The 17,730-nt window shown below is 54.0% G+C and overlaps 1 protein-coding gene across 1 annotated transcript in view; it reads right to left on the reverse strand.

Moving 5' to 3' along the window:
* Window positions 1–504: 504 nt before the first annotated feature.
* Window positions 505–17,730, reverse strand: part of RGS9 (regulator of G protein signaling 9) — a 66,367-nt gene continuing 49,141 nt past the window's right edge. Inside the window, exons 15-19 of the mRNA XM_075559430.1 lie at window positions 16,118–16,256; window positions 15,395–15,480; window positions 11,815–11,932; window positions 2,881–3,356; window positions 505–646 (exon numbers count right to left, since the gene is read on the reverse strand). Coding sequence (XP_075415545.1) covers window positions 505–646; window positions 2,881–3,356; window positions 11,815–11,932; window positions 15,395–15,480; window positions 16,118–16,256 — 961 coding nt within the window. The remainder of the gene's footprint in view (window positions 647–2,880; window positions 3,357–11,814; window positions 11,933–15,394; window positions 15,481–16,117; window positions 16,257–17,730) is intronic.

The raw sequence follows: 17,730 nt of genomic DNA on the forward strand, positions 1-17,730 counted from the left end.
GCTTCTCACAGGATGCACACTGGACACCCTGGATACGAGCCTCCCTCCCCAGCCGCCCCGCCCCATCACACACTGCACCCCCCTCCCGCCCCCAGAGACCCCACTTGAGAAAAGCATCGTGTGCAAAGTGACTCAGAGAGGGAGGGGGCTCCAGGGAGGGGCCGCGCATCCCTTTAATCCAGAAAACCGAACATAATCACACCAGAAGCACACTGCCAGTCCAGTCAAAGAGACGCTTCCAAGGTAACCTTTTATCGGTTTTAAGGCAGCAAATAAGGCCTTCCGGTTCACAGGTCCTTCTTCTGCCCCAGGGAAGAGAGGTCGGGAGTGAGGGAAGGAGGTGGCCATGGGGACCCAGCCCAAGCAGCCTCCCCAAAGCCCACCTTGTCTCTCCGGCCCCCAAATGCGATCTGAATGCACTTGGGTTTGAGAACAAGCATGCCATGCCCCAGCCAGCCTCGGTGGACTGGGCACCAGCGGGAACTTCTGGCCAGTGGCCTTGGGTCAGCCTGCTTTCCCTTCGGCCATGCTCTCCCAGGGGCAGATGACTTCCCGGTCGCCCCCCACGCCGGCGGCGCCGTCCTCCTCCGAGTCCATGAGACAGGTGCCGCTCCCCGTGGGCACATCCATTTTGATCTGGAAAAAGCTTCAGGGGCAAGAGGAGTGTGGTGTGTGGGGTCAGGGGGGGAAGCACACCCCAAGCTTATGCCCCCCCACACCCCTCCCTCCCCTCCAGAGGGCTGGCAGCACAGGGAACTGGGAGCTAATAATGTTGAGTACAAGAATGAAGAAAATGTTCTAAAGCTGATCATGGTGGTGATTGTACAACGCTTCTTGATGGGATTGAACTGCTGACTTGTATGATATGTGTTGATACAACTGGTTTAAAACGTGTTTCTAAGTCTTGCTTTCATATTCTACGGCCTGGAACCTGTATATGCAAACGCCAAACTCACTGCCCCTGTGAATTTCTGAGACTGTAACCCTTTTACGAGAGTAGAAAGCCCCATCATTCGCCCATGGAGCGGCTGGTGGTTTCGAACTGCCGACCTTATGGATCACAGCCCACTGTGTAACCTCGGCTTGGATAAATGTCCTTTGAGCTCCTTTCAGCTAACACCAAGTCAAGTCGGACTCGGGGTGGTCCAGGAGGATGGTGCTCCCTCCAAAAGATTCTCAGTGGCCGACTTTTCAGAAGTGGATTGTCAAGATATTTTGGGGGTGCTCCAGCCTCCAACCTTACAGTGCCCAGCTGAGTGTGTTAACTACCCAAAGAAATGCATGGCCACTAAAGGCCAGTCTGACCCCTAGCAACCCACTAAGACAGAGCAGAACTGCCCCACAGAGTTCTCAAGGCTGTAGTTTTTTATGGGGGAAGACAGCCTCTTCTTTCTCCTGTGCAGCAGCTGGTGGCCTTGAACCGAGGATCTTGGGTTATCAGCCAAATGCAATTGCCAGGCTTTATCATAGGATATACCTGTAGCCGATTTGTTTTCACCCCTTAAGCGGTCTTCCCATGAAAGCCACTGCCCCTGAGCCCATTCTGACCCCCAGTGACTCTGTGTAAGGTTTCTGAGTCTGTAAGTCTTCATGGGAATAGACAGCCTCGTAATCCCCTGAAGATGAGGCTGGTGGGTTTGAACCAACAATGTTGTGGTGAATAGCTCAATGCTTATCCTGCAGAAGAGGATGCAGGAAAAAAGAAGATGGAAAAGGACACCTTTTCCCATTCTGGTGACGTCGTGGTTACATGTTGGGCTGCTCTTGGCAGTTCATTGTCAGCAGCTCGAACCCACTGGTCACTTCGAGGGAGAAAGAGATGCTTTCTATTCCCGTAAAGAGTTACAGTTTCAGAAACCCACAGGGGCCATTCTACCCTGTCATATAGGGTCTCTAAGAATTGGAATCAATTGATGGCAGTGAGTTTGGTTTTGCAAGTGATTCGAACAGCCTGTTCCCAGTCTGAGGTATACCAGCAGTTCCAGCTCCGACACACCTCCCTATAGAGTAAGTTAGAAAGAGTTGTTGCCTACCCACCCAGGGCCTAACCTCTCCCTCATCTCCTTGGACAGATGTGGACCAGAGGGGAGGCCTTGATCCTCGGGTCTCTGTGGCAACATAGGGTCTCCTTCTCAAGACCAGCCAGGCACCTCTGACTGCCTCTCCCAAGCCAGAAAAGGTGGGTTGATGCTCCTCTATGGCTTCCTGCTCTTTCCCGGTCCCAGGGGCTATCAAGGGCTAGTCCGTGCTGTGTGCTCAGCCAGCTGCCCAGGCTGGGCATCTTCCACAGGACAAGGATCCCGGCACACAGGCCAGGCAGTGGGTGTCTGGAGAGGGAGGTGGGAAAAGGTGTTGGGGGCTGGAGCCCCTGGAATTAGGCCCCTGCATGTCATCACCAGAATGGGACATACGGACACATGTACATGCACATGCACACAAACACATTCACAGACACACATGCACACACATACGAGGGACTTCATAAAGCCCATGGGAAATGAGATTAAAATAGAATGTGTCCAAAAATATATATTATTGAAAAAAAATAGACTGTTTCCAGGAACTTTTTGAAGCCCCCTTGCCTATGAACAGACACCCAAATGCATTCACAGACAGATACACACAGGCATATATGCACACATGGAGAGACACATGCTTTGCACACGCAGACATGCCTGCACAGATGTACATGCATCTAGACACACAGGCACACACAGGGACAGACAGCACATACACAGATATGTGTGTACATGGACAGAGATGTGCATACAGAGACATGAATACACAGTCATACATGCACAGAAAGCCAGGTAGACAGACACATGCACCCAGGCATATATGCACACACACACACAGAGCACAGCCCCTCCTGCTGCTTACTTAGCCACTTTCTTGGGTCTCAGCCGTGGTCGCTGCTGGTCCCCATCGCCCAGAGGTTGTACCTTGCCGTGGGGCACAGGGGGGCACTTGGGTGAGAGCCTGGCAAAGGCAGGCGAGCTCAGGCAGCCGCGCCCCAGGAACCTTCGAAAGGACAGGGCCCCAAGGGCCTTGGGTGGCGCCCTGGGCGGAGCGCGCAGTGGGGGGCGGACGGCGCTCAGCTCCGAGTCCACGGAGGTCTGGCTGCCCCCGACCACTGAGGGTCCGTGGCGCCCGCTGGCCCCGCTGGCCTCCCCCTCCTGCTCCACGGCCACCCTGATGGGCGACGGGCAGACGGTGCTGCTGGGCCTTCGGAAGCGGCCGGGCGAGGGGAAGGGCCTTCTCGGGGAGCGGCAGGACGCAGAGAAGGAAGGCGAGGGGGGCACGCACGTCCCCGTGTACACGGCCAGGTGCGGGCTGGGCGCCGTGGGCTGGCGCCGCTGCAGAGAGGAAGGAGAGAGCCCGGTGGTAAGTCATGGGGGCCTGGCCGGCGACTCCAGGGGCATGGCCCAGGGTGCCCAGAGCCGCCTGTGACAGTGGCATGGTCACAGGGAGCCTCCTGCCGGGGGACCTACCTGCTGTCCCCAGGAAGGACCACAAGTGGGCCTCCCACTAGTCCTGGGCCTGGGGTATGGTCAAGCTGAGTCTCTGACAGCCCCACCCCTGGCCCCCCAAATGATCCATGCTTAGCCACGCCCCTATCTGATCGTTCCCACTCTCTGTCCCACCTGAGGAATGAGAAAAATCGAAGGCTTGAGACCACCCACCCTGCCCAGGTCAGCACAGACCACCACCCCTGGAGGGTGGCCCGAGACCTTCCAGTGCCCTCCCACCTGCCCCCAGACCCAGCAGAAAGCCAGGCTGGAAGTAGAAGCAGGAGGGTATTGGGGGAGGAGGCTAAGGACAGACAGGGATAAGGGGGTTCCGTGGAGGAAGACGGGAGTGTGTCATGCCCCCAAGCCACCAGACCCCAGACCTCAGAGTTGGCGCGGCTTTGTCTGACCTGACAGGGAAAGTTAACATCAGAATTTTCCTGAGATTCTCTGCTCTCTGCCTCTCTTCCCCTCTCAGAGGATAGGGGCCCACTGGCTGGGTTGTCCGCCCTGTCCAGGAGGCCTGCTGTGGCCACATCAAAGCCCGGCCTGAGGATGCTGAGGGCCACAGGTGGGCCTGGGGGCTTGGGGACAGTCTGCCCACATGCAGCCTCCAAGAGAGAATTGGAAATGACTTCAGTGAAGAACAAACCCTCTTTGAAACGGAATCCTGCTCAGAAGGACCCGCCTCTCCCCAGGCCCGCGCCCAGCCTGAGGCCGCCTGCTCCTGCAGAGCCTGCCTGATGCCCAAGGCAGCTGTGGGCAAGGCCAGACACACCTAAGGAGGGCCTCCAAGGGAGCCAAGGCGAGGGGGCCACGGAGGGCTGCAGCTAGAGGGGGCCCCTGTCCGCCAGCAGCTCCGAAAACTCCCCACAAGAGCCTGTCTGAAAGAGCAGCTCAGAACCCGGTTCTGACACACTCCTTCAGCCGCAGACTGGAACGGAGCCCGGGGCTGACTGGTCTTTGAGGACAATGACCGGTGTTCAGACACAGCGAGAATGGAGCCGACACAGATGAGTCCTTTGATAAAGATGATTGCAGTCACTCCTCAGCACCGTTGGGCGAAGCAAAGATCACGATCCCATTTTACAGATATGAAAACCAATGCTTCCAGAGGCCAAGCGACTCTCCCTGCCCCCGAGCGTCCTTGCTGGGTGTCTCAGAGTGATGGGCAGGCCATCAGAGAAACCAGTCAGGATACTTGTTAGCAGCACAGCTTTGGGCCTCTCGCCCCAAATCCCATGAAGAGAAATGGTGGGATACACTTCAAGGAAAGCGGTTCTAGGCAACCCCAACCGTCATGGCGGTGCCTTATCAGTTGAGGCAGTTCTGCCTGTGCTTCTGAGTGCAGCCCAAACAATAGGAGGGTGTCTGTCTCCTCCAGGACACCGTCTAAGGGGACCCATTGCCCTATCGTGCTGGGAGGAGAGCCAGACCCTGAGGAAGGGCTTGAACAATAGCTGGTAGGTGAAGGAGGAGATCATCTCATGAATTAAACTCTATGAAGCATGGACTAAGGACGACTGAAGACAACTTGGTGCATTGGAATTGTGGTTATATATCTACATATAACCTCCTCCCTGGGGGATGGACAACAGAAAAGTGGGTGAAGGGAGATGTCGGACAAAATAACAATTTATAAATTATCAAGGGTTCATGAGGGAAGGGGAGTGGGGAGAGGGAGGAAATGAGGAGCTGATATCAAGGGCTCAAGTAGAAAGCACATGTTCTGAGAATGATGAGGGCAGCAAATGTACACATGTGCTTGACACAATGGATGGATGGATGGATTGTGATGAGTTGTACAAACCCCCAATAAAGTGATTTAATTTTTTTAAAAAAAGAATACAGTCTTCAGAATGGATTAAAGCTCAACGTAAAAAATATCCTCAGAACTAGGCCAATAAACAATATCATAATAAACAAACAAACAAAAAAGAATTGTGGTGGTGGCAGACTATTGAAAGTACCATGGACTGCCCAAAGGCCAATCCGATCTGTCTTGGAAGAAGTACGACCAGAGTGCTCCTGAGAGGCAAGGAGGGAAGGACTTCATCTCGCATACTTTGGACATGTGGTCAGGAGAGTCCAGCCCCTGGACAGGGACGTCATTTTCGGTAGAAGGGCAACAAAAAAGGAGACGACCTTCCACGAGATGGGGTGACACAGTGGCTACAAGGGGCTCAAGTACAGGAAGCACTGTGAGGATGGCACAGGACCGGGCAATGCTTGCTTCTGTCGTGCACGGGGTTGCTGTGGGCTGGAACCAGCTGGCGGACACCTGATGACAACAGGCACAGGTGGCCTAGTATAGAGAAGAAACGGAAATGGAGGTGGCCTGTCACCAGACCAAGGCTCTCCCAACAGGAGTGATGAGATTGTGTTGACTTTTAAAGGGGCGATCACCCAGGTGGGCCCAACCTCACCCCATGAGCCGAATAGATCTGGAGCCAGAGGTCAAAGACAGAAGGCACCAGAGAGATTAAAAACATGAGCGGAAGAAATATTCCCTTGGTGGCGGTGGAGATGGGCCACACAGCCAGGGAGGGAAGAGGGCCGTCAATTCTAAAACCACAAGGAAGAGACATGGGCCAACAATGTGAATGAGCTTGAAAGTGGATTCCTCCCAACTGTCCCAGATAAAAAAGTACCGGCAGTCTGGTCACAGCTATCACAGATCCGGCCTCAATCTTACCTGGACTGCTGTGAGCACCTAAACACGTGGGGCCCCAAGTTCCTGTGAGTGACGTGATCTGTGACTCCACAACCGATCACGAACAGCCCCAGTGGGAATCTGACCCCGGGTCTGAGTTACCCCAAAGCGCCTGCTCTTTCCACCGGCCCACCTGGCCATCCCCTTGCCTCTGGGGTTCAGAAAGGACATTGGGGTCCTAGAGATTGGCTACAGTATCAACAATAATCATGGGGGGACATAAAAGTCCTCCTCTATCCCCAAACTGAAGACCCCTGGTTCATGAACTGAACCCCACGGACTCAGTCCCTGTTCTCATGCCCACTCACTCCCCTGGCTCATGATCTGGAGCCCCAGGAACTCAGAATTCCTGGCAGCAGCCCCACTTCCATGGAAACGAGGACTCTGGGAGAGGACGCAAGTCATCCAAGATTGCTAGACACATTCATGACTGGACATGTCACTCTGCAAACCCAAACTGCCAAACGCACTGCCATCCAGTCAATCCCTGCTCACAGTGCCGTGAAGGCAGGGCAGACTGGCCCTCTATGGCCCCCAAGGTTGTGTCTGTACAAGAGCAGACTGTGGAGCAGGGCGTGGGGACATGGCACGCTCACGCTCACGCTGCCAACCTTCTGAGTGCTTCCCTGTGCCACCAGGCTCCAGTGCTCCCTACCTGTGCTTCTCAGTGCACACCACACTATAGGGAGATCTATCTCCTCCAGGACACAGCCCCTAAATCTGTGTCCTCCTTCCACCCTCGTCTCCCCACCAACTCCTCCACCAGAACGTGTTCTTTTCCAGACAGGCTTTCCCAGGAGCCACGACAGGTGAGTCACTTACCTGCCCTAAGACAAGCCCTTCTTCCAAGCTGATAGCCACTAGCCCAATGGCCCCAGGTGCTCTGAGCAAAATGTGCTTGCTAGCCCCTTCCACCAGGGCCCCAGGAGCCCCAGCCTCCGGCCCTCCCACAGAGGCCTGGAGCTTGCAGTGGGAGACCCAGTCCCTCCAGCCCCCACCCCACCCACCACCTGTACGAAGCAGCAAAGCAGTGGCATGCATAGTGTGCGTCAAAGAAAGGTGACACGACAGAGACACGGTGGCAGGGGACATGGTTTGGGGGTTAGGAGATTTTAATGTTCTGCCTTTTTATTGAGCAAGGGGGCGAGAGCATGCAATGGGGGGGCATGTTGACATGAGATGATAATTACGGGCTTTGTAATGGAAGGCAAAGCCAAGGAGCCCCTCCCACCCCACCCCAACCTGAGGTGCAATCCGTGACCCAGCACAGACAACAGCGGGGAATTCACAGGAGACCTGGCGGCCACCTGAACTCTCATTTCCTGGGAGATGGCGGCCTTCATGCGGGCAGGCAGGGTGCACAGTACCTCTATCCAGTCCCTTTCCCCAATGACCCATCATAGTCCCTCTCCTCCCCCACGAGATAAGGCTTCTGCCCTCACAGCTCCACCGTCTCCAGTGCCCCCCTAGCTGCTAACTCCGGTGGACACTCAACCCCTGCAGTCCTCAATGTTTCTTTCTGGGGTCAGGATGAGCTGTGCTTCCGGGACTCCAAGCTCTCCCGCCTCTCATGCAGAAGTGGTCCCTGGTTTGGTCACACAAAAGCCAATGTCAAGGGCTTCCTCCAGTTGTGGGTGTGCAGAGTGGGGGGTGATATGGATGCCAAAGGCTCCCCAGAGCAACGGAAGAGAGAGATGGAGATGGGCCACCAAGCTCTTAACAGTCCATTGGCCAGAACGAGTCACAGGACCCTAACCCAACGGCACAGGAGTCTGGGAAATGGAGCAGTCCACATGGAATATTGAATGAACACCATCTATCTCCACGGCCACGTTGCTGGCCACCATTCACAGCCTTGCCTCCCCTTCTCAGAGACAGCTCTCGGCTCTTCTCTTTTCCCTTGAATCCAACGTTCCTCTCTGTTTTCTTCACCCTTTGTTGTCCCACCCCCCTCCTCTAATCTGCCCTCTTTCTCTCTGAAGTTCTTGTCCATGTTCACAGCTTCAACAACCACTTCTGTGTGAGGGAACCTCTAAAATCTCTCCCTTTCCATAACTCAGAATGACTCAAATCTGCTTTTGAACATCAAATCCATGGTATCAGACTGCGACTGTTCGTGTGTGGTTCTATACTCCTGTGCCTAAAACAAGAATAGTTTAGATCTCTCTCTCCTCTCTATCTCTGTCCTTTGCATCGCATTTTCAACTTCCTGTGTTAGGGGCTGGAGGAGGGAAGAGGAGAATTTAAACAAAGAAGAACTTGGCTGTTTTTCTTCATCATACACTAGAACTCTAAGACAAACCCACTTCTCTTTTTTGCTTCATTTGTTGTCAATAAAAACTAACCACCTGCTTTTGTTGACATGCTGTGTGCGCCATTAGGTTGTGGGATCGTTCTGCCTCTCTTGCCATTAATGTTTCGGGAAGATCTACTAGGTGCCTGACATATGAGCACTAAGAACCTGTGGGATATGGGTGGGTGGTTGACCAAAAGATCAGTAAGACATGGTCGAAGACATGACGTATTTAGCATCCACCACCATTAACCTAGGTGTGTGGTCTCAGCTCATACTGGGTAACTAGGAGAGTGTCCACGTATTCTCTGCCTTCATCCTTCCTAAACGTCCCCACTAGAGTAGGCCAACCTGCAGGAGAGCAGGGCAAATAGGTTCCCCCAGGAATCTGAGGGCCAAGCCTGGACCTGTCACAGATAACTCCAATTTTATCATTAAAAAATTCATAGATATTTTACATTCTATTTCATAATATACTCATGACTACTTTCATCTAAAATATTTTTCAACTATGTAACTTGACCCCCACATTCCAAATCTCTAAGCAAAATGATACCCCAGGCTGGGGACCCCCTGGAATTCACAAAGTCCATTGTGAGAAGCAAGGATCTGGTCCCAAGCCTTATTTCCTAACTGAGGAAGCGGAGAGACCACGTGGCTGACCGGAGACAGCATGACTAGGGGTAGGGCCAGCACCAGAGGCCAGGGGCCTTCTCCAAGCCCTGGGCTCGTTCGCTCCCTTCATTCCTTCATGAAGGCATGCAACCCTTGCTTATGGAGAAGCGGCTAGACCTCGGGCTGTAGGCGCCAGGTGGAGAGTGCGTTAGACGTGGTCCATCTCTTCCTGCCACTCACTGGTTGGTTCATGACCTGAAAGGTGTGCTTACAGAATCACCCAGAGTTGGGGGACTCCAACGTTCCCCAAAAGATAGAGGAGTAAAGTGTAGTTCTCTGTGCCCTTCCAGGTGTAACCTCGTGGAGGATTGCTGGGAAATTCAGGAAACTGAATTCTATTTTGAGCTGAGCAGCGTGCTAACATGAAGCCAGTGGCCAGAAACTCCTTACAATGGTCTACAATGACCTGGCCCCTGCCTACCTCTGAGCCTCGTCCTGGACCACAGCGTCCTCATCTGCCAGGCCCTGGGCACCTGGTCTTTCCACTCTCTTTGAATGGCTCCCCACCCCACCCCCGCCCTGGGCCTTCATCCCTCCGCCTGGAGAGCTCTCCCAGTCTGGCCCACGTGCTTTGACCAACTCTTTCTCACCTCCTCAGAGAGAAGGCCTCCTCAGTCCACTCTCCTTCCCACCTCAGCATTGTCAGTCTTCCCTCTCAGACACACTGCTGGCTTTCCGACCCTTGCGTTTGTGTGATTGCTTACAACAATCTCCGCCCTTCCTTGAAGCCGCATGACTTTGTGATTTCTCTCACTGGCAAGCTAGCGAGCATCCCGTTAACCTCCATCCCTTAAATCTAAGCTTTCTTTGTGATTTTTTTTCGGGGGGGGGGGCAATGAAATGAGATGGAAGAGACACACTGTGAGTCTAGACCTCAAGCGCCCTTATGTATTTCCCTTTGCTCCCTTGCAAGCTCTGCCGCTGCCAGGGCGTCACAGCCACACCAGCCTGTTAGCGGATGAGCGCTATGGGGCACGCAGGAGAACCACCCCACTCATCCCTGCCTAAACCACTGTGGGGTGACCAGCAGGAGCCCACCCACAGGCAGGTATGGGAGCCCAGCCAAGATCAACAGAGCCTCCCAGATGCTCCTACAGACCTGGGCAACAAACACTCGTATGCCACTGGACGTGCATGGCTTTGATGTAATACTGACAGAGACGGTTTGCTGACTTAGGATCTGTCAGCCTTAACTGTTAACTCCACAGTTTAGTCACCAATGCCTGACAGGCAGTAGGTGCTTCATAAATGAGCTCCATGAGGGCGACTTCCTGATGCGCAAGGCTGGTCTTGGGCTTACTTCCTTGTTCTACTCTACACACGGTGGAAGAGGCTACTCCTAACTTCCAGGATGGCTTTCCAGGTATGCCCAGGTCAAAGTTTATGCTGTCCTCTGCCTCCACCCTGGGCCCTGGGATGGCCCTGGGCTGCAGCTGCAGCTGCAGAAGAGGGAAGCCTAACATGTAGGGAATTTCCAAGAGAGGGCTGATCACCTTGACAGGGACCCAGAGGTCCACCACTCCTCTTGCCCTGAGTAAGGACATCAGCCTCTTGAAAAGTTGCTCTTCAGACGTCCATTTCCTTTGACCTCTCTAGGGGTGGTAGGCCAAGTTCTCCGTTCCTACCAGCTCCCTATTCCCCCAGAAAGTGAGGGGGGCTCCGGGAAGTTCACGGGAACATTCCATGATCGCTTCATTCCTTTTCCCATGAACACTCGGGAGCCACTGGGAGAAGGAGTTGGGGAGGCCGGAAGGAAGGAGAGAGCCCACCAACCCTCAGGTAACTGATTTGAGAAACCCAGCTCAGCAGCAGAAAGATCCGAGGTGCCACAGCGGAGACCAGAGGAAGTTCTGCTAAAGGGAAGCTCTGTGACCAGCCCACTGTCCTCCAACTTACTTAGTCTAACACCTCCTTTTTAGATGAAAAAAAAAATGACATATGTGTACTCAGCCCGGCTCCTTGGGCAATGGAAACTTTTGTACTACTGCCCCACCATCCAAGAGAAAGTGTCGCATACACTTTTGCAGCCCCCGTCGGATCCTTCTAGCACCAGGCCCCCTTCTGAAGTGGGGGGTGTATCATCCACTTTGGGAAACAGTGAACTCGTCCTTTCAGGGGTCCCTCTAAGAGCATTTTAGAAGTAGAGTCTACGTTGTAAGCATGGAGCAAGGAGCTTCATAAAATTAAACTACACCCACATCCCTTGGGGATGAGGGGATGCCTCTGTTTACTGTCCCCAAATCAGACCAGCCTGCTTCCAGTTCTCACTACAAGGAAGTAGGATTGGCTGCCACCAGCACCTGAGCCAGGTGACACTCCCTCCCTGAGCAGCCCTGCCCCTCATGCATGCGTGGACGTGTGAACCCCAGCTCTGGGGGCTGGGCTGGGAAGTCAAGCCAATACGGGCTGTGACAGAATGTAGGATGAATCTGATGGCCTCACTGCCCCACGAGCGGGGAAGTTGGAGAAAGGACCTCCCCCATGACGCTGACCCTACCTTTCTTGACTTGCCTTCCCCACGGGTCTGCACCCCGACCCCCACCCCACCAACTGCCAGGGCTGCACAGTTATTGAGGAGGCGGCTCCTTTCTGAGTTGGCTCCTCCGGTCCAGCTTGCTCATGACCTGGGTGATGTCCACGGTGTTGGCCGCTTCTCGAGCCTTGGCTTCTTCTTCCAGCTGCCTCAGGATGACGGGGCTGGGGCTGGAGCGGAGGTGGCGGCGCATGAAAGGGAGGCTCGAGCTGGAACAAAGGGCAGGGTCATGGCTGGCAGAAAGCCCCCACTGCTTACCCAACAGGGATTCGGGGACTCCTGGTGGGGCTGAGGTTGGAAGGTCAGACCTGGAATGGTTCCTCTCTCTCTCTCTCTCTCTTCAGGAGAAACTGGAGGGGGTCTTCAGTGGGTGTGTCCACTCTTTGCTCTCCACCCCACTCCACCCCACCTTGGGGGACTGTGACCGTGACCTGAGTGAGCACCAACTGTCCTCAGATTTTTCCGAGCATTGGGTGGCACATATGATGAACGCCCTCAGTCGGCTGCTAACCAGGAGGTGGCTGGTTTGAGTGCAGCCAGAGGCAGCTCCATAGAAAAGGCCTACAATCAACTTCCGGAAAATCTGCCTCTGGAAATCTATGGAGCACAGGCTCCTCTGAGCCAAATGAGGTCTCCATGAGGCAGGGAGGTAAGACTCTTCTGCTGGGGAAGACTATCAATAGCCCCTGCGCAGGATCAAGACATCACCTCGGTTTCTTAAGTTCCTGTAGGCCGAGGGCACCAGGAGGAAGCAGGTCACTGAAAGCCTAGCGTTTTTGTCTTGGGGAGAAAGTTGGCCTTTGGTTTCCAGAAGGCAGAAGAGGCTTCCCCCCGGGGACCCCGACTGAAGGCTCCAGAAGAAATCAGTCTGAAGACAGGTGAGGAGCTTGACTTGTACCCCACTCACACACCCAGGCTTGGGCCTGATTATCATCCCTGGCTACAAGCAAACAGCTTCCCAGGACCCTTGTCTACACGACCTTAGGAGCCAAGGTCTTGGGGCCTGAGCTCTGCAAGGGCTGTGGGCAGCAGAGCACCCCGTCTCTTTGAAGAACCCCAGACGCTTGGGAAACAAGGCTTGCAATGACAGAATGCAGACCCTGGACCGACAGCCAATCTCCAGGCTCTCAGATCTCCCCAAGAGAGATCCAGTCCTACCTAGTATTGGCTTTGTCCCCAAAGGAGAGGCTTGGAGCTAGAAGTAACTGGCTCTGGGAAACTCCCATACTGCATCCTTACAGCCGAGGCACATGGAACAGATGGACCTGCACTGCCATCCCCCGAGGGGCCCTGATGGCACAGTGGGCTACGCATCCAGCTGCTAACCACAAGGTCAAGGGTGTTAACCCACCAGTCGACACAAGGGAGAAAGAGACTTGAAAGATTTAAAGTCTCAGAAACCCAAAGGGGCTGTTTTATTCTGCCCTATGGGGTCGCGGTGAGTCGGAATCCACTCAATGGGAGGCTGTTTGGGAGCTTAGCAGCCACCACCACAACACCCACCCCCAGGTACAGCCCCCAAGGCTCACACAACACCAGGGTGAATCACCAGCCTTCCATGTCCCAGGCCACGGCCAAGGTTCAAGGGTCCAAGGCCACCCCAATCTGCAAAGCAGCTGGCTGGCAGGGCCCAGGGAAGACCCTAACTGAATCCTCACATCTGCCCCAACATAAAAACTATCTGGAGGGCAGTGTGAGACCCTCCTTCCCCGCAGCTTTCTGACCGAACGTTGGAGCTTCCAGGTCCTGTCCTTCCTCATGATTGAAAGAAGCTTCCAAGTCCCCTGGGGCACTACATGCCCTTCCTTCCTCACAAACGCAGGGGACCGGCCCCACAAAGGCCTCCTTCTCCTCCTCCCCCTCCTCCTAACAGAGCCACTGTGCTCCAGAAAGAGTTGGGTTGGGACGGTAAGTTGTTTTTGTTTGTTTGTTTGTTTCTTAATCATTTTATTGGGGGCTCATACAATTCTTATCACAATCCATACATCCCTCGTGTCAAGCACATTTGTATATTTGTTGCCATCTTCATTTTCAAAACATTTGCCTTCTACTTGAGGCCTTAATATCGACTGCTCATTTTCCCCCTCCCTCCCCACTCCCCCCTACCTCATGAACCCTTCATCATTCACAAATTATTATTATTTTGTCATATGTTACACTGTCCGATGTCTTCCCCCCCGTCCTCTTCTCTGCTGTCCATCCCCCAGGGAGAAGGCTAACGTAGATTCTTGTAATCAGTTCCCCCTTTCTACCCCACATTCCCTCCACCCTCCAGGCATCGCCACTCTCACCATTGGTCCTGAAGGAGTCGTCTATCCTGAATTCCCTGTCTCCAGTTGATATCTGTACCTATATACATCCTCTGGTCTAACCAGATTTGTAAGGTAGAATTGGGATCATGAGAGTGGGGGGGGGGAAGCATTTAAGAACTAGAGGAGAGCAGCAGATATCAAGGGTTCAAGTAGAAGGCAAATGTTTTGAGAATGATGAGGGCAATAAATGTACACATGTTCTTGACACAATGGATGGATGTGTGGATTGTGATAAGAATTGTATGAGCCCTTAATAAAATGATTTTTTTTAAAGAACTAGAGGAAAGTTATATGTTTCATTGTTGCTACCCTGCACCCTGACTGGCTCATCTCCTCCCCACAACCCTTCAGTAAGGGGGTGTCCAGTTGGCTACCAATGGGCTTTGAGTCTCCACTCTGTACTCACCCACATTTACAAGGATATGAGTTTTTGTTCCTTGATGCTTGGTACCTGATCCCTTCAACAGCTCGTGGTCACACAGGCTGGTGTGTTTCTTCCATGTGGGCTTTTTTGCTTCTGAACTAGATGGATTTTTTTTTTTAAGATCCTCTGAGAAAGGCTCTGGTCCAGCCATTCTCCCCTCTTTTGAACAGACTAAAGGCACTGGCAAAGGGCCCAGCGTGGGCTGAGTCAGCTTACGGAGGGACATGTACCAAACACTGGGCGCGAGCACGCAGCCTGCGCATGAAGGAAGACCTCTGCCAGAGCCCCTCATCTTTGTTCAAGCTGTCATTTGGTTACTCTTTTGAATCCTCAGCCCCCGTGGAGATTTTTGGTTGGCTGGTTGGCTCGTTTTCAAAACAAGGAAGACCTCAAACTGCCCCGTGGAATATGATTTCATCCACTGCTCGAGTGGTTCTGCAAGGTGGGAAGATTGCCATCCAGTGGGGAAACCTAAGACTGGTCGAGTGAACAGCCTTCTGAAAGGTGGGGCAACAGGTGTACTTAGGCTGCTGCTGCTGGTTTAAGTGCTAGGAATGGTCTAGCGTTTTCTCTAGGAGCACCTGTGTGCTGTTCTCCCTAAGAGCTCAAAACACGACCAGGCTACGAGGAGGATGTGAACTCAAACTCCATGAATCTGCTGGGCGTGGAAACGGGGTGGTCACTGAGATGCTGCTGTTTGTGACCAGGCCACTGATCAGCCTGATCCGCCTGCCCCGCAGCATGAGGGAAACCAAAGGTTTGGGCAGGAAGGACGTGGGGAGTCTTGCTGGAGTGAGACAGGGCATTCTGAAGCAAAGCGGCCACTCACTTCCAGTCCCCATTAAGGGCCTCCAGCTAAGGCCTCCATCATGGTCCCCTGATGGTCCTCTGTGAGCAGCCAGCGGGCAGCCAGCCACCCCCGGTACTCCACTCACCTTCTCTTGGAACTGCCCTGCGGCTCAATCGCCTTGGCCAACATCTCCTTGTAGATCGGAGACTTTAAGTAGCGTGCATAGGAATCCTAGGGGAGTTTGAAAGAAAAAAAACACAAAACAAAAACAGAAACAATCATGACAAGGGGGAAGGTGTTTACTTACACGCCCTGGCAACAGAAGAGAAAAAGTGGCTCCTCCTGCGAAGGGCATTTCTGCTGGACCCCGGGCAGCGGTTCTCAGGAGTGGTCCCTGGACCGTTTCACCTGGGAACACCTTAGAATCCAAAACGCTAGGGATACAACCCCTGGGTGGTGTGAGCAACTAAGCTTTCAGCTGGCTGAAAGGTTGGTGATTCTAGTCCATCCCGGGGCACCTCGGAAGAAAGGCCTGGCTCTCTTAAAGAGGACTCGAACCTCTCACCGATCTTGAAGACGGAGCAGCGCATGGACATGGGCTCTGCAGCAACTATTACCTAACCACCATTGAACCCCCAAACCCTGACTCATAGCGACCCTACAGGACTGGATGCCACTGCCCCCCGAGTCCCCACGGCCGTCCTCTCCACAGAAGCACACAGCCACATCGTTCCAAACTGCCAAACTCGGAAACTCCTGTGGGTTCCAGCTAGGTAGCTGGTGGAAGGCAGCTCACTAGGACGCCGTGTGCGCCCCGGGCAGGAGGGAGGGGCTTCCTGGCACGCACGTCCCGATGGGCCCCGCCTACCTTCTTCATGAGCATGTAGATGTGAGTCTGCGCAGCATCCAGCACGTAGCGGTGGGGATGCCGCAGCCCCTTGACCGTGATGTCCATGGTCTTGCCGTCTATGTTTATCCATCGTCTCGCCCCTGGGGCCAGGAAGAGCCTGGGGGCGGGGCAGGACAATGTTAGCCAACGTGGCTAAATCCAAGTGGCTTCATGAAAAGCGGCTTGGAAGGGAAGGGGTCGACGTGGTCCAGATCAGCCAGGGAGGGGCCCTTCTTAGGTAATACACCGGTTTGCTAACCGCAAGATCAGCTGCTCAAAACCACCAGCCGCTCCATGGTTGAAAGATGAGGCATTCCACTCCGATACAGTAACGTGCTCAGAAACTCACAGGGCCCGTTCAACCCTGTCCTGTAGGGTCGCTGTGAGTCAGGCTCGACTCAATGGCAGGGGGCTGGTCTGAGACTGATTTTGAAGGAGCCCTGGTCGGGTAAATGGGTAGCAAGTTGGGCTGTGAGCCCCAGGGCCAGCAGTTGGCACTGTCATCAGGAGGTCCTGGGCACCACCTGGTGAACTGGCGATTGGATTGAAACCAACATCCCTCAACGGCACCTTCTGTAAACTGAGGAGCCCTGATGGTGTAATGGATTGCTGACTAGGTTGCAGACCCCACGGTCAGCAGTTCTCAACCACCAGCCCCATCCTTGGGAGAAAGACGAAACCTTCTTTTCCCATCAAGGTTTGCAATCTCAGAAACCCACAGGGGCAGTTCTACGCTGTCCTATGGGGTCACTGTGAGTCGGAACCCACACCAGGACAGTGGGCTCGGGTGGTCTTTGTTTTGTTTTGAAACATTTTTGCAGACGGTTTACATGCTTGGCTGCGCACTTAAAGTTTCGAGGTTCAAGTCCACACAGGGCTGCTGCCTCTGAAGAAAGGCCTAGTGGCCTGCTTCCAACCCTCGGTCACCCAAAACCCTACCGAAGATAGGTCTACTCGGATACACATGCAGACGCCACAGGATGAGCTGCCTCGATGGCCGTGGGTGGCGGTGGGAACATGTTGAACACACTCAAACACAGCCTTGCTGGTCTGCGAGTGTGAATTGTTTAGCCTGGCTGTTCCCAGCCTGTAGGAGGGAGAGCAAGAAGGGGTGGTGCATCCAGGCTGGCCAATAAGGGGGAAAATTCCGCCTCCATTTGATTATTTTCCGTCTCCTTTCTCACCGGCCTTCCAGGGACCAACCCAGCACTCCCTCCCTCCCTCACTGCCATCCAGTTGATTCCAGCTCACAGCGACCTTATAGGACAGAGGAGGACTGCCCCTTGGGGTTTCCGAGACTGAAAGTCCTTGCAGGTATAGAAAGCCCCATCTCTGTCCCGTGGAGTGTCTGGTGGTTAGCAGCCCAAGCCACCACCCACTCCGCCATTGGGAGGCTAGCCGTCTGAATTCAGGCGTCCGCTGTGGGGGAGGTTTCGGAAGAAGGTCCTTGTCCCTTCAACACCTGTGGGCTGTCATTTCTTGGAGATCTCCATGTGTGTTGGTACCCACCGAGCAGGTAGGGGACCTACTGCCACCAAGAAAGAAGATCCCGGAGAAGAGCTCATCCTTCGTTTGTTGGAGTCCCAGCACTG

Source organism: Tenrec ecaudatus, chromosome 10, assembly GCF_050624435.1.
Source record: "Tenrec ecaudatus isolate mTenEca1 chromosome 10, mTenEca1.hap1, whole genome shotgun sequence".
NCBI lineage: Eukaryota > Metazoa > Chordata > Mammalia > Afrosoricida > Tenrecidae > Tenrec > Tenrec ecaudatus.